Below are 25,928 nucleotides of genomic sequence, written 5' to 3' on the forward strand. Positions count from 1 at the left end.
TACACACACAAGAAAAGGGGTACGTTTGATATGAAGACTGTGAAGAGAGGCACAGTAGATGCACGCTGCTCAGTGCTACATCACAGGGACTTATACCTGATTCACTGTTGATGTATTCAGTTGCATTCACAGGCATGGAAATAAGAAATGAAAGGTTCCTTACATTTTTACACTTTTCCAACAATGACATGCTATGACACAAACACAAGGGGGGAAAAATGATACTGCACACTGAACAGAAATGCAGTTTTATTGATAATGCTAACATGATGCAGTGCACACAGTATTGCCTTTTGCAGCAGATATGAGGTCAGATACACGTCATGTTTAGAATACATTTGGTCTGTTTCCCACAAACAGTGACTCTTGATGGATTTTGTATCATAGCTGTTCATGCAAATACAGTTTCCAAGTTTGCTGTGATAAAGTTATGACGGGTTACTGTTCAATGCAGTTAATTAGCATCAGTAGTTTATGGGGGTCAAAGCAAAGAGATGCTCATGTTTAGTTTTTTTTTCCCCCTGTAACAAGTGAAAACTTGAAGTCTCCTAAAAGTACGATTGACAGTTTTCCTCACAGAAACTTTTCAACATCCCCTGCTAGTTTTGTTGGACGTTGAGGCAAGAGTACATGCTTCAACACATAAAAGCAGCAACGGCTAAAGGCACGTTGCATTCACTGACAGGAAGAATATCAGGCAAAAACAGAGCTGAGTTTGTATTTTAAAGGCTACTTGAGACTTGAATCACTGTAAACTGAGCTCACAGCAGGATTGTCTGAATAAAGCTTGTTTACATCAGCGGTATATTTAAGGCTTTTACAGATATATAAACCAGCTCCACGGCTCTAAAACAAACAAAAAAAAACAGATCAAGACAGACATCTTGAGTGATGGCACTTTTTATGGTATTTCTTATAATCATCAGACTTTCTTTCTCTCCTGTTTATATACATGATTGACACCATTATCCTTTAGTACTTTTAAAGCTTTGAAACATACTTATTTACTGGTGTGTTTCGAGTACATTGTGCAAGGGTTTCAATGATGCTAAATCACTGTCAGCTTTCAACGTCTGCAACAACGTAAACTAAACTCAGCCAAAAACATCCGAAACTGCAGAAGACTGTTTGACTTGACAGTGTTGGCAGATAAGATGCGAGTTCCTCATGTTTGGAAGTCAACGCAGAGAAAATTGAATTCTCAGAAAAATGCAGTTGTTATCCACATTCAGATGTTTGTTAAACTCCGGTGGAGGTAAGCTTGTCTGATATATTCGGAGGTCAGCAGAGATGGAGTTAAAGCTGCAAACTCTGGAAAATGAACTGCTTGTGAGTCCATGAGACTTTCATTTACAAGGCCTGATTGGCTTTTAATCTCGGCTGCTGTGAACTGCACAAAGTCCTTTTTTTCCACTCTGATCTGGACCAAACCAAAATGAGCGAGCATGTGATCACAGCCAAAGGAAAAAAAAAAAAAAAACTAAAAACTTTAGATGTTAGAAATGGTGAAATAAAAGATTTAAATATTTCATGAATATCAAATGTTTGTTTTTTTAAGTTGTGATTTGTCACTGCTCGTGAAATGAGCCGGAACTATTCTTAGATCAAAAGACTCCCACGTATAGGACACACACTTACACTGTTATGTGTCCTTATCTGCCTACATCATCTATCTCAGACCAGCTTTGTACTAATAAAACTCAAGCTCTGAGATCAACAAGAGCAAATCCCTGACTTAACCCGCTGAACCCTGAGAGTGCTGCAGGACTGGAGGAGGGGCAGTACTGAGGGAATGAGGAAAAAGAGGAAGACCAAGGCAAAAGAGGAGGTAGAGGGACATAAAGAAGAGAAGGAAGAGCAATGATGAAATAAAGGGGGGGATGAAAAGAGGCGAGGGGAGAAGAGAAACAAAGCAAAATGGAGAAAACAGAAAAACAAGAGAAAAAGAAAAAGGAGGAAGTTAGTATGAAGAGAGAGGTATAAAGGAGGATGAAGATAAAGCTGATGAAGAACTGAAAAAGGAAGAAAAGAGTGGACAGAAATTAGTGGAGAAATTCATTGTCTATACTCCAGCTTTTAAACTGGTAACCCCATGAGAAATCCCACCGCAAATGAAGGCATCACATACGCCCACACAAACTGCATCATCTAAAGTTTCTTTCTCAAAACTATATAACTTTAACTGCACTTAAAAGCACAACAGTGACGTAAAATGGACATTCAAAGAGAGGAACTGGCTCAAATTGCCATCCTGTTTTAACCTCGGATTGAACTTTGGGAGCAATAAAGTTTGACATTTTGAATCCATTTAGTCTCTGCCTGACCAGACTGTGCACCTTGCTGGGAGACAGTGGGCGGTAAAAAGATCAAGCAACATCAGAATCTTTGAATTTTCTGCTCTTTAAAATGTTGCCGACGGCCAGCAGAGTTTTTTTATTCTCCTTCATCTCCGCAGGAGCACAAACGAGATGAAAGAGGTGACGGAAGCGTGACGAGGACACAGACGTCACGCCCCGAGATCTGATAATACCTTTGGTAATACTTTCACAACAGCAGTGCAGAGTTGTTGAAACGGGTGACTCTAAAAGCAAAGGCACAAACGGACACACAAACATCTATTGCTGATCAGCTCTCTCTGTACAAAACAGCGTCTACAACTCACAGTGGTCTAATCCATCAAGGCTCAAGAAGAGAAAAAACAGTGAAGGTCAGTCTCATTTAACTCATTTCACTCGTGTCCCTTTTTTCAGGTTTTTTTTCTTCCTGGCCCCCATCATCCCTGTGTGGTCTTGGCTGGCCCAAAAGGTCCAACCATCTTCATGGCAGCGTAGTTCTGAAAAGAGGAAAACATAAAATGATGCAAGAGCCAATTTTCTCTTCTGTTCACAATCTCACGTTTTCCCTACTTTATTTTTTATAGTTTTCTGTAACTTTTATGCTCAAAATCATACACAGAGGTAAAAAAAAATACAGTGGAAAAGGTTTCAAACTTACCGGGAAGGAGTAGAGGAACACGCCCAAGAAGAGGAAGATGAGGAAAAGGATGATAAAGAGGATGATAAACCACTTGAATCGCCTCCACAGGATGAACTTGATGGTCTTGTAGGGGGATGACAACCACAGGAAGGACGTCTCTGGACGTCTGGTGGGAGGAGCAGCAGACAGGAAGAGAATAAGTGCATGATCGTGTGTGTGCTTGTATGTGTTTGTGTCTGTGAGAGAGACTCACTGCGGCTCCTCCAGGTGAGGGTTCATGTTGGGTTCGTCTCTGCCGAGGCCGGCTGGTCTTTCCTCTTGCTCCTGCTCTGTCACGATCTCCAGGGACATCTCCACCTTCCCCTGAAAAAAGAGACAACAATGGAGAAGAGGGTCCTTCGTGTCTTTGCTGCAAATTTTAAAGATGAACCGTTCTGACCGCTATATATCTATTCCCTCGCACTTCTGGAGCCGATTTGAGAACACAATCCTGCATTTGTAACAGCATCTGTGTGTGTTTGTGCTCTTACGGCGATGATCTTTTCTCCGTTTTGCTCATAGGTGCAGGGCCACCATCCTTTCACAGTCTTCTGTTCAAACAGAGACACCAGCTTGTCCACCGACTGGTCGAGCAGCTGCAGGGTGCATTTCTCTGGAGACTTGGCGGGACGAAGCATGTGGTTCAGGTCCATGACCAGGTGGCCTAATGACACGTTTAAAGAATGTTCATTGGAGGTCAAATCTGCCCCTCCTATTTGTGCATAATCACTTGATTTCTACTAAAAATAAATCCGTCAAATTCAGTCAGACTACTTGTTTGACTATTATTTAGTCGGTCAGGAAACATTCTGACTCTATATATGTTCAATGCAACAGCAGAAAGGGTTACAGGATCGACAGGAAGCAGACAAAGAAGAGAGTGAGAAGAGGAAAAGACAAAGAATTGGAGAAGTTCTATTCAGACCATTGAGCGGAAAACGTGTCTGATTCACACTTCTTTTTTCCCCAGATTTCCCAGCCCTCTGCGCATTCTTTCAGAATGTGATTTTTGAATGTCATCACTTGTTCACTCAACCTGGCTGCAACTTTTCTCCGATGTTTGTCTTGCTCGCATTTCCACCCAGCTATGTGTGCATTTATCAAAAATGCAAAAACACACACGGATGGAGGCACATCTAATGAGGTCCAAATGTTAAGAAACATTTTGTTTTTCGTGCTTAAATTGCATTTAAGTTCATTAAAGCACTGTTTACAAGTAACTAACACTATTTTTCTCATGGTCCACCACACTTTGACTTCATTAAAGCAATCAGAACAGTTCGAAAGGTTCTGTTAAAGCTTCTTAGGATAAAAATGTGTTGAAATCTAAAAGTAACTGTATTCCTGTCCAAATGTAAAGCGAATTTGAAGTAAACGTTTGACATGTTGCTTGATAGAGAATGCACATCATGCACATTTCTAACTTACTTGAGGGAAATTAAGAAGGGGAGAAAACAGAGAGCAGATTTCCACACGTATCGGAGGTCACGGGGATTCCTCATAGGAACAAATGGTCGTCCAATTGACTCGCATACAAATTCAAGAATGTAAAAACATCAGGAATTCTTTCCAACCGAGTACATTGTGATTATTCTTCGATGTCATCTAGAAGCAGAAATAGCCTATTGTTCAGGTGATTGTCATGTGAGCAAAATGTTTACTGAATCAGAGCTTGTTAGCAAAAGCTGGTTCAAGCTGAAGTTTCTTTTTTCTTTTTTCTTCTTTCTTTTCCAAAAGAAAATGCAAAAAAAAAAAAAAAAAAAACTCAAGTGAATGTAAATGCTTGATTGCAAATTTCTTTTCTAATGTCGCAGTTCTAATCAACATTTTCTAAAGCAGGAATTTAAAATGTTCAACCAGAAAACAGGAAGGAAAAAAGCCATGTTTTTAACAGGAAGATTTGTTTACACAGTTTACACAAGTACTGTCAGTCAATAATGCATGACAGTGTAATGACTGGGAAAATATTTTAGTTTAGATATATTCTCTCCATTGGCAGATGAGACAAAAAGGTGACCTTGAGCGGAGAAGGACCAGGCTGAAGTCCAAGCATTTGGGCCAGACCAGAATGTCTATCCCTTCCCTCTCCGCCTACCTTAAAGTAGACCCAACCAGTCCCCCAAATCTTCAATAAATAGAATATAGTGGCCATCTTAGAAGAGAATACTTTGTAGTCTGAACCAGGCGTACAAGTGTTTTAAATTGCCATGCACTGAGAAAACTGGTTTGCAGAGATGGATATTGTTTTGGGAAGTGAAGTAAAGCTCAGCACAATCGGCTGTTTAACCAGTTCATCCGTATATAACAACTAATGACTACTATTGATCTCCAAGTGAATGGATGATCCTGTGATGAAAGTTGGTAAGTACAGTTTAAATAATAGTTTTAATTCATTAAGGACGGCTGAAGAAAGACTAGATATCTGCTGGAAGTGTTTTCCCAGATTTTACTGTAATTTAACAGTTTGACCGTAGGAAAATGGCTCGTGTCTGATCCTCACACTGTGCAGGATGATTAACAGTCAGCGGTCCGAGCCGACGAGCTGAAGACAGGCAGTCATGGAAAAAATGCTTTGAGGTGGCCACACACCCATAGGCTGTATGAGGCGAATAAACGCCAGCAAGAGAAAACTCTGCAGCCGTGCGAGACGGTGACAGACAGGAACAGGTCAGAATCTGGATTCCTCATCTCCCTCTTCGTCTCCCACCGCAGAGGGACTCTCAGTCCACAGACCGTCATCCTCCCTTCACAGGCAGAGAGAGAAGGAACCAAGGCAGGGGGAGTGAAAGAGGAGAGGCAGGGCGGTGAGTTATTTCAAGAGACGGGGTTGGGGCAGAGTCAGGGGTGAAGGAGAGGCAAAATTTTGACAGCTTGAGTTTCGGGAAGACAAAATAAAATCAGCCCCTCCTCTCGGCAAAATGTGCAGACACAGTGGAAATGGAAGAGTGTTAATTCCAAAGATAAATGTTATCGCAGTAGTTGTTCTTACATCGCACATATGGTTTCTGGGATAGATTTACCCCCTAATCCTTGGCCAGAAAGGAGGGTAAATCCGTCTAAATGTCGTACCCAAAATGATTTAAGTGTCTTCCGACCACCAAAAGGCATAATTATACCATTCTTAAAAAGCTGAAAACTGCAGAGGTTATGCATCCATTTACATACTTTAAAGTGGACTAAAATCAAATAATGTTTGTTAGGAAGTCAAAAACATCTCGATATCTTACATCTTATGAAAGTGATGCCAAAAAAAAAGGACCAAACTGTCCTTATATGTGAGCTAAAGGCCATTAATGTGCATCGACAGTTCAGGTACAACTGGTTTCCTTTTCGCTAACGCAGCTGACAAATTGCAAACCTTCTAAAAGTAAACAGGACAACATTTTCACACACTGACTGACTGACGGTGGAAAAACACACGTGCACTCAGAAGGGATGAGTGTTACCGAGGTAGTCGTCGAAGGAGAACTTGTCATTGTCCCAGACTTGGATGGTCAGTTTAGGTGCCAGTTTCGTCTCCGCTTTATCCAGGCTCCAAAAGTGTTCCTGCAGACACACGGAAAGGAAGAAAAGGTCAAATTTTGCATTTCAAAACAGCAATTTCTCGTCTGGTTTCCATTCATTAACATAGTCAATCTGAGTGATCTTTTCAAAAGCCATCAAAAAAGAAGAAAGAAAAGGGAATCAGACATATTCTAATGAACTGGTTTGGAGCCTGTGTAGTGCATCCAGAGGGTGGAAAGAGTGCTTCTTCAGAAATTATGGTCATATTTGGGAATATCTGGGAAATTATTTGTGGAAAGACGCCAGTCGGTCACAAAGGTCAGAAGTTTTGTTTGCCACCACAAACTGGAAACAACTAGTGAGTCACATCCATTTAAACAATTTAAAATTAAAACTATTTATCATGTCTTCTGAAAAACTGGCAAAACTCCCCTCCATGTAAACTTTTCTGCGCATCTGTGGAAGCGTTTTTAAAATTTTTTGCCCTTTCCATGCACCTTTTCTTATTCACATCTACAAAATGAATGTTTGAAAAGTTTTAAAAAAGGCAATCGAAAACCCTGCTTCCGTGTTTTTATGCAGGATACGCGACCACAAATTAAGAGTGACACTTCTGTTCTGAGCACTGTGAAAGTTGTAGATGAAGGGCAGTAAATGATCGTGACAGATTCATGGTTGTGTTCCTGTGTCCAGCTGGTGCAGCTACCCGTTCTTTCAGTCAAACTGTGTTGAAAGATGACGCTCCGCTCAGAGCCCAACAGCGCCGCGCCGCCACATCTCTCACAACATCGCCACTTCCACACTGGATCTACACACCTTCTGTGTGAACGCACACTGCTGCATACATCTGTGTCTGTAAGTGTATTACACCTATTATCACCTCCGGTAAAGTCACGCTAAACTGCCAGACAGAATCTGATCCCGTCTCACCTTTGTGCTAATGGGCTTCACTCTCCAGCTGCTGCACACCAAGTTTCCTCTCTTTCTCTTTCCATTCCCTCATTCGTCCTTTTCTCTTTTTTTTTTTCATCCGCTTGCGAGACTCTTTGGCTGTTGTCATGTTGATAGAAAATATGGCTTTTTACACATGATTTTAAATAGGACGCCTGTGATTTGCAACAAATGTCCGTACATCACTGTTCCAAAATATATTCCAAACTAAAAGGTGCACCTTGTAACCTCCCACAGCGACAAATATCTCTCCTCTGCAATTATGATGTCATGGCTGAGTTATGGAAACGAGATAAGGTGTAAAATGTGGATCTTTTTTTTGTCTGTCATCCACACACTCACCCACCCACATGGGCCTAATCTACAGAATTTAAGACATGGTTCTAAAAAAATCTATCTGCATATAAACAATATATATATATATATATATATATATATATATGTATGTATTTAATTTTCTTTTAAGTAAAACACTCCAAAAATAATTAAACCCTCATCAAATGTCTACACAAAGAGACACCAATACATAGGATAAAAATCCAGTTTATCCTACTAACTCTGTTTTACAGGATCCAGAGACTTGGAAACCAGACCTCTGAAGAACTATGATCACTTGATTGTAATGCTGGGACATGGGCCCATTTGGAACTGTAAAATAAAATAATTATTCCGTCATAGAGGGGGGTCCTCAACATCTCTTGATTTGAAGTCACCTGTCCCCCTGTACCCAAAGGGGTCTATGGCACCTTTCAGCTCCCATTCCTGCACAAGGACTGCTGAGACCACAATAGAGACAGTCCCTAAGTCAGTCCGCTAGGCTCCTGCCTGTCTTTCAAATCCCCACTGGGGTCAACTGATGCCCATCCCCCTTCCAGATCCTGCACTCATCCTGCCGAAGACTACACCTGCACCCGACTTGCCACAGTCTGCATCCAAACCTGCTGAGAATTTCCAGACTGTACAGCTTGTGTTAGTCTACTCTGCTTGACACTGGACTGATGGTCGTCTGCTTGGATTTCCAGCAGCCGATCTGTTCTGCTTCTTGCTCCACGGCTCCTGTTCTGTCAGCCTCCAGCCCCGGCCCTCTGACATGATTATGCTTCATCCCTGCTCTGCTCTGGGAACATCTCCCATGGCTGGTTTGTATACCCTTTATACTGTACGCTTTCTGGTACACTTCATACAATGTCTGTCTACTGGATCAAAGCCTCAACTCACCGTGATCGTCAAAAATCACCCTTATGGGTTTATTTTAATGTCGTTTTATCGACTGCATTAGAAGAGGACAAAAAGAAAAGGATGGTTTTCTTAGAGCAAGCACAGTAGTAGAGTTTTGCATAACAATTTTTTTTTTCTCCATCTGTTTAAATGACAGACTCGTATCTGCAGTCGAAGTAATGACTTAACACCAGCTCCCTAAATCAGAGTCTAAATCCACATCGTGCTCTCACACCTCATGACAACGCACACAAACAGTAGAGTAAACATGCAACACCCTCTGTGCGTATGAGTGTGTGCGGTTGCTAATGCCTGTACGCTTGTCAGGGTGTGTGTTCCAAAGCTTGGCTCGGCGAATGCACAGCCTCTTGTCCAAGTACATTAAGTTATCACTCCACAGCTGTCACAGGCAGGGGTGGGACACTGAACATGAGTGTGTGTGTCTGAGTGTGCATGTGCAACTGCTCGCTGCAATATCTAACAGCATCAATCAGCTTCCTCTTTGTTGCCAGAGTGCTGAGTACAGAAACTTGTTCAGTCTTTTCCTTCATTTCCTGAATTCATCTTTCTATCTCTCGAAACAAATCAGCTTGAGTTGCAGAGAAAAGAAAAAAAAAAAAAAGATGTCAAATTGATGCCAAAGCTGAATTCCACATTGTGAAATAACAAATGTGTTCTGCTGGACACGACACATGACTTTTTAATTACAAAACAATAGTACGTTTATAATGGCTTCATATAAGGCATAATGAGAATATAATAAGTATATTTTGCTTTGTGCATGAAATGCTGCTAATCAGTAGAAGTAGGGACAACACGTTTCATTTGAAATAAGTCCAGTCCATTATATTATTATCATTATTGACTTTTTAGGTAATACTAGTAATAGTTTGCATGCTTTCTTTCAGGAAACTATCATTTATAAAGGTGTTGTTGAACCACAGCGACTTTTTACATTATTGTTGTTGTCTTTATATAACGAAGAAAATCTCACTGAGATCATACACTTAACAGACCTTTGACAAATATGTGTGCAATATACAAAATGCTCATGAGAATATAATATAAATGAGAATATAAGATAAATATCAAAATCGGCCTTGTGTGCAAAGGTTTCATGTCATGGAACTTTCACCCAGGAGACCCACATTTGACTCACCTGTTGATACCGAAAGCTCCTTGGTTTGGGTTAAGAAACCACCCCATTTGGTTTGGCATACACTGTCTGACAATGTTAATCGTGCACTGGTACTCATTGGGTTTCAGTGTGAAACGGGCTCTCTGACCAAGCAGCCGTGGAACACATGAATGAGACCATGCTCGGGCTGTTTAAATCTACCAAATAAAGTGAGCCACAGTTTGTATGTTGGAGATTGTTCTAATGACCATGTGCGCTGTTGGAAATAGCCAACTCTCAGCTCAGTGTAACATTTTTATGGCTCGCATTGTGACTGCTTTGTTTCAATCTCAGCTCTGTTATCAGGCAGCTGTTTTCAGAGAAAAGCTCTCCCTAACCCTCTACAGTCAAGCTGCATAGCACTGTTAATGATGTGTTGTCATGTAAATTGGGGGAACACAGCTAATGTAGGATTAGAGACTTCAATATAGATTAAGAAAGTATTTTTAAATACAAACAGAAGGAGCAGGCTATGGTTTATGTTTTGTGCTGCACATGTGCTGCAACAATTTCTAGGCTGTTCTACACATTTTAACATGCAAATAAACTAATAACAACAGTAATTATAAATCTAAGAGCTTGATAACATAACTTAAGTTATGAAGTCTGAAGGTATTTGAGGGTAAAAGGTGTTCTATAAAAGGTTCAGTGTACTAAATATGACCTCAAACAGACTACAAACACCTTCACCAGTGGGTAGAATTAGTTGACGATCAACAGTTTCACTTCTTTTTCAAATAAAAATACAAATTATTTCTAGCTTTCCAAGTCATGAGCAGCTTTCTGCGTTTTACATATGACTCTAAATTGAATAGTTTTGTTTCTGAGAATGATACATTTCCTACTTTGCACTAAATGATTAATCGAGAAAATAACTGTCAAATGAATTAACACCAACACAATCATTATGTTAAGAACTATCTAAGGGTTGTAAATGCTGATCTTAGGATTTATATTCTAAGTTTAGGTTAACATTTTTGACCTCATGATGCTGTCACATAGTACAACAGCGCAGTGTTGATCAGTCCCTGCGGCTCTGCCGCTGAGGTTTCTTGCTTCATAAACTCAGTTTCTGGCTCTGGCTCCTTTTTTTCGAGTCGAAGCTCTCCACAAAGCAGAGTTTTTCATTTGAAACTCCCTCTTGTCTTTTCAGCTGCTCACTGATTGAAGATGCTGGTGCGAGCGAGCGATCGCCGTCGTAAAACATGTCGCTGCGAGCAGCTAAAGAGGCCCGGCCTCGGGCCAAGAAAAGCAAATGACAGCCGAGTTGTTATTCCAGTTTTCAGAGTGATGTTATTTTAGCTCCTCGATGCATGTTTTTGTTGAGTCTCAAAGATTCAGCAGCATCTACTCCTTCTTGTGAAAGTGTCACATCATTATTTTTGTTAATTGCCGGCCACAGTAGATTAGCTCAGAGGCAGGAGAGTTGCAGGGAGGACCCCGTCTCAGAAATTTCTCCCGACTAAACCTTGTGATCTGACTCAACTCCTGTGTTGGCTGTAATGTTTTTGCCACAACTCCTGGATCCATAACTGCTGAAAGTAAAAAGCCATTACCTTTAAACTAATGAGGCTCTGTTCTTAACAAGTTTAATAACCTCTTTTCCTTTGCGCTTCCTCTTCTCTTTACTTCTTCTTAGTGTCATATTGCTGCAGTTGCATAGGTAATAAGCACATGTTTATAATAAGTGATAAGACTTGCTTTTACCTTCCTGTCGACGACACACAACTGCTCAGCAGGTAAATAGTGGAAGGGAAACAGGAATCTGTAGTTGAAGTTGCCGTCGCCGCCCAGAGAGCGGTAGTGGACGTCGGTCTTCTGCTTGTTGTGTTCGTGTCCGTCGAGCCAGCTGTGGGACACAAACACTCCCGTTATTCTGTCTTTGTTTGATGAGCGATCAATTGTCAGCGTGGACCGTCGCAAACGGAATGAAGCAGAACAAGGGAGAGCGGCCGTGAAATTAACAATTTCCTCCTCTTACCCTTTAACATAGATGTCGCTCATCTTCTCCCCGCTCAAGCTGACATCGTCCAGGATGACGTCACTGGTGTTCCAGATGATGCAGCGCAGGGAGAACCTGAGCAGAAACGGACCATGTTACCTCAGATATTTATGGGTGTACAACTACAGAACGGATGTATTTGTTCACAAATATCTTCACGACTTTTTCGATGGTGTGACTTTTAAATATGTTTGCAAAGTGAATGCTGTCTACAAAAAGACAGATTAAAGAGAAGAAAGATTAAGTGGCCAACCGGTAGCAGCTTAAGTCAGCCGAGTGAGATAAAGTTGGACCGATCAACTCACTATTCAAATTGACTAATTGCTCTGTTGACTGACTTTTTAAAACCTTGATGTATTGATTGATTTAATCCCATTCAGATTAACTGATATACTGGGTACCTGACTACATGATGACAAACTGATCTTGACAAACTAATTACATCTGACCGACTGATTGAGACACCATAGATCTATATCCTGAATGACGTACTGACTGACAGAGGGTTTGACTGACTCAATGCCTACATTGCCAATTAATTGACTTGTTTGTACACCGTTTGGTTGGCAGACTGACTTATTGATTTATTGATAGACTGAATAACTGAGTGATCCACTGACTGTCAGCCCTGAAAATTGACTCGTTTGTCTACAGTAAACTCATTGTGTGTCTGTGCGTTTTTGTTCCTACTTCTTGGCCCTGCGTGGCGTGACGTTGAACGGGGGCCCAGGTGGTCCCAGAGACTTGGGGAAGAGGTCCACCCACATCATCAGACGCCCCTGACAGACAGCAACCAGTCAAAGGCAGAAATGTAAAAAAAAAAAAACATGCTATAAACTGATTAAAAAGGTGCCAAAAGATGGAAGAAGGAAAAAATAAATAAATCAGGCCCAAACAGTGAGTGATCATAGTGAGTTTGAGGGTGTGTTACCTGCTCTATGTCAGGTTGCAGTGGGCTGTACAGCCGTCTGGTTTCCACATGTTCAGGAACCAGACACAGATTCCTTAAGATCTGAAGAGACAATTGCTCCTTAATTGGGCCGAGGTGACGTTTGGATTCATGTTTGTTATCTGGAAACACACACAAAAACACAGTTTGGAGTTTATGTGAAGGCCATGGAACTCCATCGTTACACTTCACAAAGTGGAGAATGGAAATCCAGAATAACGGGTGGAATGGGAGGCGAGCAGTTCACTTCATTATTCACACACATTCTCAAACATCCATGAAATAGATACACTCCTTGCCATGTTATTGGTCCCTGCATCACAAGTGAAGGAGGAAAGTCTTTGCCGCATCCAAGAAAAATTTAAATATCAAACTAACGTCAAAAGTTTATGACTGTAAACTTAGAGTCACCTTAACTGCGAGAGGAGAAGAATTGACTGAGGAGAAAATAAAGAGGCAAGGGGGAGAGGAGAGGAAACAAAGTGAAGCTCAAGTGAAGGAAATAAAAGAATTAAATCAAAGGTAGAGTTCAGAAAAAAAACAGTAATTGGAGACAAAGAAGACAGCAAGGGAAACCAGGATAAAATATGAGGTAAAAAAGAGAAAATATGAGATCAGAGGAGACAGAGAAAAGAAAGAGACCAAAAGAAATTAAAGAGAAAGAGAAGAGGTAAAGACAAGTTGAAATGAAAGAGAAAAACAAATCGTGATACACAAGACAGATATTGTTGAAGGGAGCATCAGGCAGAGAAATATGGAAGATGAGTAAAAGAAGGATGAGAAGGTTTGAGAAAAACCAAATAAGTCAGAAAAAACAGAATAAAAGAAATGAAAAAGAACAAAAAGGAAAAAGCAAAAGTCAGAAGAGGCAGATGAAGAGGAGCGTGGCTTTTTAGCCAGTTAGCAACCGTGTTTGACTGGCAGCAAGCTGACGCACAGTAACCGCGGCAACCATGGAAAGAGAACGTGGCGGCGCTCCTCACTAACCAAGAGACGACCGCTCTGTTGATGTTGGCACACACACACACACACACACACACACAACTGTACCATAAATCACCAAAACGACAACCATGACCTTGCATCACAGCAGCCATGGAACATATGTGTGGGCTCGGTTTGTGTGTGTGAAGGGGCGAAAATGAATCTTGAATATTTATCTCATCGCTCTGCTCCACAGGTGGTCCTGTGGTTTCCTCCCCCGTCCCTCCCTCCCTCCTCGGCCAGCAGGATAAGAGGGCAAGTAATGGGGGAGAGAAAGTGAGTAGAAGAAATGAGGAAAAGGGCAAGAGTCGATGAGGGGGAGAGATGGAACAGAGCACAGTGAGAAATATGAAGATACAGGATCTGTTTTCTCAAGAAAATGATCTTTGCTTTGTCAAACTTATGAAAAATGATGGTCACACCTGGGGCCTGTACTCTGGAGCAGGTTCAACATATCCAGGGTATCTTCTGGTTGTCTGGCTCAAATGATTCTAATAATTAACGCTCAAAGTGACATTCAATGACCAATCACATACTCAAAGAAGGCCAGAATGCTTTCTGGTATAGCTGCAGGAAAAAGCCGGAAGCAAACTATTTGACAGTTGGTTTGGTTTGTGAAAAGACAAAGTCCAATACTTTACAAAAATAACAGGGGGCATATGGCTGACTATCCGAGCAGAGTCAGACATATTTCTATTGATGAATCGAGACCCCTCCTGTGCTTGTGCTCTGGGAAGAGCATTATAGTCCAAATATTAGGCCAAGTTGAGCTACAACCATAGCTCAACTTATGGAGGCACAACTGCTTATGCAAATGTATTAACTGGCTGTTGCAAATAGTTTTCAAACCAAATAAAGACCTGGGCTGAACTCATTTTCTGTTATTAAGGCTTTAAAATGTGCAAAGAGAGGGATTTTATAAGACATTAGCATTTTAGTCCATGCAGCAATGTGTTTTTTCTTATTCTTTCATTTCCCAAAAGATTTGATTGGTCTAGAGGCAGTGCTTTTACATATGCTGATCTATTATTCAACCCAAGCTGCTCTGGAGCAGGTTGATATTTCCAGACTATGTTGCCATACTAAAAACCTCAGGGCCGAACCTTAAGTTACCTCGCTAAGACTCTAATATTAATCATAGTAAGGGTCTCTGATTTCTGCCCTCACATAACTGTCAGCAGTAAGTTGAGACACATGGGTGTTTTTGTTGAACTTTTACAGCAGATTATATTGTCTGATAGTAGAAGACAACAAAAAGAAGTCAAACAACTCACACATCTCTGCCTCAGCCAGCAGCTGCTAAAATAAATACAGGCCTATTAATTGGTTATTACCAAAAAAAAACAACAAAAAAAAACAAGCCATGTTATGCCAAGATAAAGAAATATGTTTTTATTTTCTAGGCAATGATATTAGAGAGTAATTCTGAACATCTCAATTCCCAGAAATCAGGAAGCTATAACAAAGAAAGCAAAGAGAAAGAAAAAGAGTTTGATGGTGGGAGAAGGAACAGAAAAGAAAGTGAGCAGGAAGACGAGAGCACGAAAAATAGGGTCAAATGGAAGTAGAGTGGGATGAAGTGAGGCAGGTCCATTGAGGGTAAAACTGACCTCACAGCCTGACAAAATGGGCAAATGCAACTTACAATAACTGCGCAGATTTGCTTGGTGGAAATTTAATTAACTCCAAATAAGTTAACGGGAGGTGACAACTACATTATGACCTAATCTAGCAGAGCAGTGCTCAGCTAAACGTGCTTGTTTTCAATCCAAACATTTACATGATTTTTCATAAATCTGCTGCAGTTCACAGCATCAACACTGGGATGGTGTAAATCCCAACTAATGACCTCATCATGAGGGGAAGCGTGCAAACCGGGGCCACTTTCAGTTTACTTAGTGCACAGTGCAAATTACACAAAGTCAACTTTACAAGAACCACCTTCTGTACCCACTTTCTCCTGTTATATTAAACTCTAACAGGTGGCAGTCTCACTGAAACTGTGTTGTTCCAAAACCATGACAACATGCTGCCGAGCTTACATTTGCACATATAAGATATTTAAAGAAACTACTGAGAAAAGGGAAAACTGGTGCAATGAGAACAAGAGGCTGGAGACACGAGGAAAACTAAAGGTGACAGAAGGGTGAGACTGAAACTGAAAAGAAGGGAGACGGAACTGCTGATGAGGAGGTATACAAGTAGACAACATGACAGATGACAGGAGCGAAGAAAAAAATGAACAGGAAAAACAATCAGCGCGAAGTGGAGATTAAAAAAAAGAAAGGAGAACTAAAGGAAAAGAAGCAAAGGATGAAGAATCTCCCTCACTCAAAGACAGCGAAGTGTAGAAGGATGGATAAGCGCCACGAAGAGGAGAGCACTGGGGTTTAAATGTAGAGCGAGAAAACAGAGGAATGAATAGCAGACGTGGAGAAAAGAGAAAGAGAGGGCTGAGACAGAATCGAGGGAAGAAAAACGCAAATAAAAGCAGAAAAAGAGGAGATATGGGTGGAGTGGGAGTACAGTGTGGAGTGATTTATTTGCTGTGAAGTTATGTTAAGAAGCGCTGCGCACTCAAACACGTCGATGATATAAATCTGTGCACGTTTTGTTTTTATGAAACTGGCTCTTTTTTTTTTCCAATAGTTGAGGGTCTGATGGAGGCTGAGTCAATCAGCTGTGCACCAAGAGTGCAGACATCAATCCAGATTTAGACGGAGAAAGGTTGTTTAAAAATGAAAACAACATATGCCAATCAGCCATAACATTAAAACCACTGACAACTAAAGTGAGTAACACCGCTCTTCTTGTTGCAAGGCAATGTTCTGCTGGAAAAGCTGCATCCCGGCATCATCTTGGATATTACTTTGACACTATCTACCAACTTAAACATTTCTGCCCCCCTTATGGCAACAGTACTCCCCATACAGTAGCAGCCTCCCCCAGCAGGACAGCAGAGGGCCCCGAAAAAACAAAGAGCACAACAAAGAGTCTGAGTCTGCAAACTGGCAAAAATTGAGCTGATGGCTTCACTTTCAGTGTCTGCAAGTAACAACAGTACGACCTTTTGTACGAAGCACAGAGGAAACTCACAGCTGATAGTTCAGTGCCTCTCTTTCTTCCTATGTAGTCTAAAGGCCGGGTAGAAAGGTGTTGGAGTCAGAATATGTTCCTGCAGCTTGTTTTGGTGAAACATGTACTTCATTCTTGACGTTCCTACTGTATTCTAAACACAGCTCAAAGCTTGTTCACTTTATTTGGTAACAATCTCACATTGCTGAGATGGTTTGAATTTCCTCCTCTTCGCCATCCATTTTACTGCCGCCTCACATCCTCAACATCTACTCTTTAACATATATGGATTTGGGATCTTATTCCAGGGATGACTTGGGCTGTGGAATGCTCAAGCAGTTACTCCATGTAAACAATTTTGATCTGGTAACCCATCATAACAGATGTTATAAAGTGTCTGTAGTACCATCAGAAATCCTTCTGGCAGCACAGTCATCCAAAAAGAAAAAAAGAAAATTCAATATTTTCACCGAAAAAAACTCGAGAACCTCCAAAGCACAATATAACTAGAACTGCTGCAACAGGCTGCCACTGGTGCAGCATTCTACAACTTAGAACGATTGGGCGGGACTGCCACAGCGTCATGGAACGAGATGCAATGCAATGCGGTGCGATTGGCAGGTAGAATGGAGCAGGATAGGATGTGATTTAAGATTTGAGGCGATGAGATGTGGGGTATGACGGAACAAAGTTAACTTGCTTATGTTTAGGAGCAGGAACTCTCCTCAACCACTTCCCTAATCATCTGGAAACTCAACCATCCATCTCCCTCAACCATTCATCCATCCTCTGTCCTCATCTATACATCTATCTATATAAATTCCCTCACATCCATTCATTCCTTTTTTTGTGTCTCTGCACTCTCCTGTCTGGATTCATTCTAATGTTGATTTATTTAAATCATTTATAAGCATTCATCACTCACCGAGGTCTGCAGCCGTGTATCTCTGTCCTCTAAAGCGGACTGCGTCGTCTTCGTACACGGGTTTCTGCAGGTTTCGCCGCTCGCACAGTCTGCACAGCAGCTGCCTGGGTGTCAGCTGGTCCCGCCACTGGTTTACCCCTGATCTAATACGAGACAGTTAAAAAAAACGCTGCGCGTGAGAAGGAAGTGTGGGCAGAGAAAGAAATTTGAGTATAAACCTGGAAAAAAGTGACACCATTCAGTCCACTTTAATTCATTTGTCACACAACAACTTAGGTGGTTGAGTCTGCTCACACATAGTAGGACTGCGGCAGGCCACACATGGCCCCATATTTAGAGAGGAAGCGGTTCTCCAGATCAATCACTGTCTCTCCAATCTTCTCATCTCTGGTGAGCATGTCGTGGTCATACAGAATCACCCGAAGGTCCTTCTCCAGCGGGAGGGAACAGGTGAGTTCGAACATCCTGATGACAAAAGTTCACAGCTTGTAATGAGGCATGAGGCATCTCGTCTGTAAGTGTCTAACGGGATATTCTGTGACATGATGGGGTGCGATGGAGCAGTCTGCTGCCAACTAATGTGTCAGTGATGTGAATGCAGAGTGAAGAAAACAGGCAGACTCTGCACAGATTCAAAGCAGAAGGATAAATTAAGGTTTGACAGCACATTTTGTGGTGGGAGTTGTTGTGATCTGATGTAATACAACATAATATTCTGAGTATCATTGTGTGAGTTAAAGGTATGTCGTGTGATACGACTTTGTAAGATTTGTTGAGGGGTCAAATCTTATTTCTCCTTTTATGTCCTAAACATTAAACATGATCACATTTTATATGTACACATACATGGAATTGTATTGTCAAAGCCATTTTTATTCTTTTCAGTATAAGATTCAGTCGTATACAAAGTCAGACAGAAACTTCCGGAGGAAGAGACTAAGAACTCTTGTGTTGCATTCCTCTCTCTAGTTGAACTGCAATGTTCCGTAAAGTCAAGCGCAAAAGGGTTGAAGAAGCTTTGTAATGGCATTCACTTTGCATACCTACATAACGGTGTATAAATGAGGACATTTCAAGTCTTTTAAGTTAGACTTTGGAGTCCAGTGTACGTTCAGAAAGTAATTCACAGCCTGCAGTTAGAGCTCCGATATTCACTGAGCCTCTGCTCTACTTTCTGACCTGTGATTGGTTTGTGTGTAGTGACCCCTACTGGCATGACAACAAAAATAATGTAGATGGTACAACGAAGACGTGCAGATGAGATCACATTGCAACTGACAATGCTGTCATGAATGCAGTCAATAGTGCTCACAGTTCAAATTTTCAATGTTTTTTTGGAAAAGACTGACTTTGTTTAAATCCGACTTGTGTGTTTGGGCTGGAAAGAGCAAATCCACCCATCATTTAACACATCGAATGAGAATGAGAACATTCATGAGTCCTCTGAACAGTTCAGCAGAAGAAGGTGCAGTGTGGTAAAGTCTAGACTCCAACCACTTCACCAAATGGATGTCAAAGCTGATAAAATATCAAATGTCTGTTGTTTGTTAGCTGCAAACTTAGTTTGTCCTAATTGGTGCTTTAAGTTTAGAGTCTGAAGGTTGCTGGTTTAATCTCAAACCTCCCCAGTCTATATTTTGAAGTATCCCTGGGCAAGACTGTGAACCCCACATTGCCCCTCAATGTGCTCCTCACTTGTGATTTCACTGATGCTAAAAAATGCTGGACTTTTCTTGTTTACTTATAAGATAAATATGTATGTTCTGCGTAGAGTCTAGTAAAGCCCGTTCAGATTCTCTGACACACTGGATGAGCTATGGATTACTCATATTGCCTGTAAGTCTGCCAAAATGGGGAAGTCCGGACTTTTAGTTTCAGCTACAAACAAAGAAACAGAGCACAGGGATATAACTCTACGTACTTTCCAAAAACAGGGTCCAGTGTACCGGCGATGTAGTTGTCATGGTCATTGATGGTCTTTTTCCCCAAAGTGATCTTCACATAAGGGTCACACTGAAAAGAAAGAATGGCACAAGCTTTCTGTTAATCTCTTTGTTCTCATGCTCACTTCATTTTGATTCATCTGTTTAATTTCATTTCACAAAAAAAATTCTCGACAAGAATGTGTTTCTTGAGCATTTTTTTTCCAACGTAGCCTTGAATACCACAGAAGTTGCAACAGATAAAGTTTGTAATATCAAAACCCCTTAATATTATTCATTAGTATCCTTATGATTGTAGTCCCTTCAACTGTGTGGTAAAAAGGATTGTCAGATAGTCCTCATCTCACTTCCCACCTTTCCATTGGTGTCTTTGGGCTGCAGTCCTTGGGCCTGGATGATGTAGATTCGGACCAGACAATCCTCGATGCCGTTGGGAGGAAGCTTTCTAAACTGTCTGGGGGGAGCAGGGACTGATGGGTCATCGGGCAGGGGGTAGATCTTGAACATACCCTGATTAACATGGAAGAGAAGGTTTATGGGGTCAAAGACGATGCAAGAAGTGACCGAATGTAACTAGTTCTGCTGTACCAAATGTGACAACTTATGCGACAACATAGTTCGTAAAACAGTTGATGCTTTATGATGTTACATTGTGTGACAATAATGATCATTTGGTAAGATGCTCTGTATTTTTATAAGACAGGAAAACACATCATGCTGCATGTGATTTGAGACTTAATGATAGTACGTGGCATGTGACACATTTTGCAGAACATTTGTTGAGGTTTTGTGAAGCTATGCCACACTTTGTGATATAATGTTATAATGCATGTGACATAGCACCATATAATGTTACAATTTCTTAGAGTTAATGAGACATGATATTATAATGGGATTTTATTGAGACCAAATTGAGTTGGGAAGGACCAAACCAGACAAGTTAAAAGTCTTACTTTACCTTAAACTCTCCCACCACTGAAGGGTCATCTCCTTCATCCTGAGTCTTTCCTCTGTACAGTTTAAATGTTTGACAGAAATCAGAGAGACCCCCAAAATCCTCAATCTTCTCCAACTCCTGGTCATACACCTAAAGAAGAGGAGAGAGGGAGCAGAGTTTTTTCAGCACTCATCATTTCCGTTTAGTTGTACAAACAGATTTAGGATTTTAAAAGTGGACAAGATGAAGGCACAGAAAGAGGGCTTTACAGGGGAGCAAATAGGTATAATAAGTAGGAATGAGGAAGGGAGAGAAAGGGTGAATCTGAAGGAAGGATAGTGACAATAATGATAAGAAAGGACAGAGAGGAGATTAAGGAAGAGGGTCAAAAGAAGAATGACAAAAGAACTATTGAAAAAGAAGTTTCAATTAGTGGTTTAAAAAAAGGGGGGGTGAACAAAGGATGGAGGAGAGAGAAAGAAAGAGAAACAATATTTTTCAAGCCAGATTCTGAATATTCTTTTCTTGTCAAGTAAGTTCACACCTACAAGGACTATTTCCTGGTGTGTTGGGATCAAACAATAATTATGTAAATAATGATAAGAAAGATGATGTAATAAATATGCAAATATTAATTATCAGCTGTAGACTGCACGTATTCATATACATACATATATACATGCATACATACATGCATATAGCGGTGCTATATGCAACATGTATGTATTGTTAGCTAAGTTTGTGCTTTCGTTTCATCCGTCCATCCATTTTCTATACCCGCTTCATCCGTCGGTCGGGTCGCGGGGGGCTGGGGCCTATCCCAGGGGTCATTGGGCAAGAGGCGCCAATGACGAGGTCGCCAGTCCATCACAGGGCCACACAGAGACAAACGAGACAAACAACCACACAGGCTCACACTCACTCCTAGGGACAATTTTAGAGACACCAATTAACCTAACATGCATGTTTTTGGACAGTGGGAGGAAGCCGGAGTACCCAGAGAGAACCCGCACAACCCTCTCGCTGTGAGCCGACAGTGCTAACCACCACACCACCGTGCAGCCCTGCTTTCTCTTCAATTCTCTTTTATTTCTAACAGTCCTACTGAGGTTTTCCAATAAAACACGGAGACATTGTTTTATATGGCGTCACAGATGAGGATTAAGCAGTGTAATTCCACTGGTATTGGATTTAAAGTGAAGCCAAAAGGACATACATGCACAAAACTTTAAGTGCATGAGTGATGGCATTAAACAGCATCTGTGCTCGTGTCTACAGTATAGAGGCGTGCATATCTGGGCAGGGACGTCTATGTGTCTAAAGTACAAGATGGTTCATTTGTGTTCATTAGTGATGTTTATTTACGTCAGCTGCACACGGATCTGAGTGCACGAGTCTGGATTTGCTGCCAAAGAAGAGCGCACAGACACACAGATTCTTTCCCAAAAGAATGACAATGTGGTGGGTAAAAAGGCAAACTCTTCTAAAGCAGACATGAAACAACGGATGGAAATGTACAAGTATTGTCTTAGAAGTCTTCTATTTTTGTTCAGAAACTTTATCTGACCGTAATGAATCAGCCAAAATTGGATAACATGCCCCTGATCAGGCGATCCCTAACCTTATTTACTCCATCATCTTTTTCAATAACCTGTTCTCACTCCCGACTCATCACATAATGGACTTGTTCAGGAGCCTTTTAAACCAGTTTACCTACATTTGGTACAGGGTTCTGTTAGCCAGTAATCTAACTGTAACAAGATGTGTTGCCCTGGCAATGTTGACAATGTTGGCAAAGCTTTCTCCAATAAAAACTATTTATTTTAATCCCTATGGGAAAGAAAATATATGGAACATATATCAGAAATATGTGGCAATTTAAATTCACACATAACATCTAGATGTAGAATTTTAAAAAAATCTGTCACCCAGTTCTACTTTGTAACAATAACTTGACTAAATCCGTCCAGTTTTTCGTGCATAAGGAATAGCATACAGAAACCTTTTTTCCGTAATATATTTTCAGAAAATTTCCCAGAAATAATTTGTACTCATAAAAGGAATCAGGTTATAAAAGACGCTGTAAACACTCATCAGAAGAGCCACGCTATCTATTGCCTAAGGCAAAAAACTACAGTATCCACAGACAGTCAACAGAACAGACAGAACAGAACAGACAGGGATTGTGATTTCTTCCATGAAGTGAGGTCTTTTGGTTTTGTTCGTTTTGTTCGTTAGATACTGCTCTTAGTAGTTCATTAAAATGAGCTGAGAGGGGGAGGAGAAAGCAATGATATGCTTCTCATCCAGTCTAACTTTGTGATTAAAAAATGAGGCAAAATGAGAGGCCTGTTGGGAAATAAATGTGGCAGATGAGGAGAATGAGAAAGGGAGGGTAGATGTTTGTTATGTGGGGTACATTGTCTATGATTTGGGAGGAGAAGGTTGAAAGAGATGGAAAAGCAGGGCAAGGGCAGAGGGGTGGGAGGTGGGGGGTGGGGGAAAAAGAGAGCGATGATGGGGATGATGTCAACCGAAGAACAGGCAGTTTATTTCAATACTTGAAAACCAAACCCAGCATCAAGGGAAAGGGGAGACGAAAACAAAGCACAAAGGGTTGGTAATATGTATGATGCATGGAAGCACAAAAAATAACTGTTTTTGATTAAACTGGAGACTATTCATCTTGTTTATGTTTTAGGAGAGTTCCATCTCATAAATCAGAATCCCTTTACATAATTTTTATGTGATATCTGACCAAGAGAGATACCTCTCTCATGTCCTCAGCCCCTGAAAGTGTCCTCAACTTGGTGAGGGAATCTGTGTGTCCAGCAGCAACCGACTTAGTTGCTGTGTTTTGGTTTTAGGGTGAGGCTACCTCCACGAGTTGGTTTATTTAGCTTAGCATGAAGCCTGGACACCTCAGGAGGGGAACACGCTATCCTAGAAAAGAATCAACGAACTCCAGACCTCAACCTGATTGAAATGCTGAGGTGGGACCTCAAGAGAGCGAATGCTGCAAACTACAACGAACAGAAGAGCGTTGTAAAGAAAAGTGGACCAAAATATCTCCACAATGATGTGAGAGACTGATCACGTCATACAGAAAATGATTACTTCAAGTTATTGCTACTAAAGGTGGTTCTACAAGCTATTAAATCACGGGGTGTACGTACATTTCCATACACTGTTTCTGCATTTGGCTTAGTTTTGGTTATATAAATAATCAAATGATGGATTATGTCACGTTATGTTGTTCATCTGAGGTTGTATTCACCTATTTAAAACCTGGTAAGGACCAGACACTTGAAATGTTTGAAATGATTGAAATGAAAGAGGGTTTTCCAGAAAACGGTGGCTAGAGCAGAGACCTTTGTATTGCTCGAGACAAGCGTGCTATATTGGTTACTGAAATTAAACATTTCCAAAGCAGCGGGAGGGGGGGGGGGGGGGGTGGAAACAGAAACAAAAAGGTGAAAAGAAAGGAGGCGACAACAGAGCCGAGGCTGAGCGAAAAGGTTTTCCTCAGGTCAAGGCAAGGCTGGAAACAGTGTCTCTACTATCAGTAAAAGTCTATAGAGCAGAGGGGTTCAGAACAGGAAGGCAAATGAAGAATAATAAGGTGGCAGCATGGGTTTAAAGGAGGGTAAAGGATGCTGGAAAGGTTGGAAATAATGGCTCATTTCCCTGTGACAGTAGCAGGCTTGTCAAACAAATGAGAGGAACATGAGAGCATGGATGGAATAAATAAAAAGGCGGTGGAACAGAGAAAGTGAAAGCGCAGGAGTTAGGAAAGGGTGAAAGTGAGGCAGAGCAACGATGGGATCAGCGGCTCATTGGTCATTTTGCTCGTTTCCTTCCAAATGTCAAGTGAATTTGGACTAAACGTTTTGACAAGTCACAAAAACTCAAAGGCGACTTGAACGCATTTCCATCAGACAGAGTGAAACAGTTTAATAAGCTTCCTGAATGAAAAGCGTACGCCCACCACAAAAACTGGAAGGAGTCTTTTAAGGGGCAAGCGGTTATTGTTCTCTGTTGTGCCATTTAACTTTGCTCATGTTTCAATGTTTTCATCTGAAGGAAAAGACAAAGAAATATTCTTTTATGTCGGACCATTTACGTCATGGTCTTTTTGCAAAATTCCAAGAAGTTACAGGTTAATACCCAAACACCCGGTCATGAGAATGAGCTGTTATTTGGATAATATCATGCTTCCAAAAAAGTTGGTCAGAGGATTTATTGATAGTCTCAAGCAGATTACAACTGCTTTTTCACACCAATCAAGTAATAGAAAGGTTGCTATGAAGCTGAAAAGCTCACTTATTGGGCTGAGAGGACAAAGAATAGAACAGTGTTAAAGCTGCAGCGCTGATGTGAAATGGCTTTCGAGGGAAAGGTGAGGGGTCTGGTTTAAGAAAAATAACAAGGCCGCATTCTGGCACGATCACTTATTTGTTTGGGCATCAAACAAGGAGACTGACGTATGCTTCGAGTCCCAGTGGAAGAAAAGGTCACTGTTTGGACCAAGAGAATGGGGATTAGGGTGGATCAGAGCGTGGGCGATGGCCAGGGAGAGGGAGCTCCTGGGACAGTGGCAGACCCTGAAAGAACCAGACTAAAGACAGAAGTTAACGGTAACTGATGCGATTGCTTCTTTCGGACATCGCTGACATCTTTTCCCTGAATCCGTCCCAGTGCTGCGATCTCGAAGACAAATTCACCCCGAATGAGTCACCGGAGGAGTTTAGAAAACAGACGGAATGTCAAGACGCCGGGCTCTGAGGACGGAGCATGAGAAGAGAGGAGGAGGGGAAGGAAGAAGGAACAGACTGACAGAGGGAACTGGCAGCGAGGCCGACTGTGATTTAAATGGTGAAGTTTGGGCAATGGAACAAAGGCTTGCATTATTTTCATCTTCTCTGTGATCACTTTTTCCTTTTCCCTTCTGTTTTTACCTTTTTTTAATTGTCTCCTCCTCTTTTTGAGCGCACAAACAAAACTTTAGGCCTAGCAGTGCATCTGCGGACATACGTTCAGATGTGGTAGTGGTAGAAACAGACACAAGGAAAACGAATAAATGTGATGCATGCAAGCGACAGTGACACACACGAGCATGAACATTTTTTGTGCCATTAACTGCACAAATCACAAAAGTAATGACTGGAAAATGTTACATATCCCAACAAGGAAACCTCCCTTTCAGTTCTGAGTGCATAATTAGCATTGAGCAATCAGAGGCTGTCCT

The 25,928-nt window shown here is 41.3% G+C and overlaps 1 protein-coding gene across 10 annotated transcripts in view; it reads right to left on the reverse strand.

Annotated features, from left to right (window-relative positions):
- Positions 1–232: 232 nt before the first annotated feature.
- Positions 233–25,928, reverse strand: part of dysf (dysferlin, limb girdle muscular dystrophy 2B (autosomal recessive)) — a 94,113-nt gene continuing 68,417 nt past the window's right edge. For all 10 annotated transcript variants that reach the window (XM_075451188.1, XM_075451185.1, XM_075451187.1 and 7 more), the window contains 14 exons: positions 20,702–20,830; positions 20,098–20,253; positions 19,722–19,813; positions 18,095–18,265; positions 17,801–17,943; positions 12,799–12,938; positions 12,558–12,646; positions 11,847–11,942; positions 11,573–11,714; positions 6,462–6,561; positions 3,507–3,679; positions 3,230–3,339; positions 2,995–3,142; positions 233–2,833 (listed from right to left, as the gene is read on the reverse strand). In XM_075451188.1, the coding sequence (XP_075307303.1) occupies positions 2,774–2,833; positions 2,995–3,142; positions 3,230–3,339; positions 3,507–3,679; positions 6,462–6,561; positions 11,573–11,714; positions 11,847–11,942; positions 12,558–12,646; positions 12,799–12,938; positions 17,801–17,943; positions 18,095–18,265; positions 19,722–19,813; positions 20,098–20,253; positions 20,702–20,830 (1,749 nt within the window). In that variant the 3' untranslated portion in view covers positions 233–2,773. The remainder of the gene's footprint in view (positions 2,834–2,994; positions 3,143–3,229; positions 3,340–3,506; positions 3,680–6,461; positions 6,562–11,572; positions 11,715–11,846; positions 11,943–12,557; positions 12,647–12,798; positions 12,939–17,800; positions 17,944–18,094; positions 18,266–19,721; positions 19,814–20,097; positions 20,254–20,701; positions 20,831–25,928) is intronic.

This window comes from Odontesthes bonariensis, chromosome 19 (assembly GCF_027942865.1).
Source record: "Odontesthes bonariensis isolate fOdoBon6 chromosome 19, fOdoBon6.hap1, whole genome shotgun sequence".
Classification (NCBI taxonomy): domain Eukaryota; kingdom Metazoa; phylum Chordata; class Actinopteri; order Atheriniformes; family Atherinopsidae; genus Odontesthes; species Odontesthes bonariensis.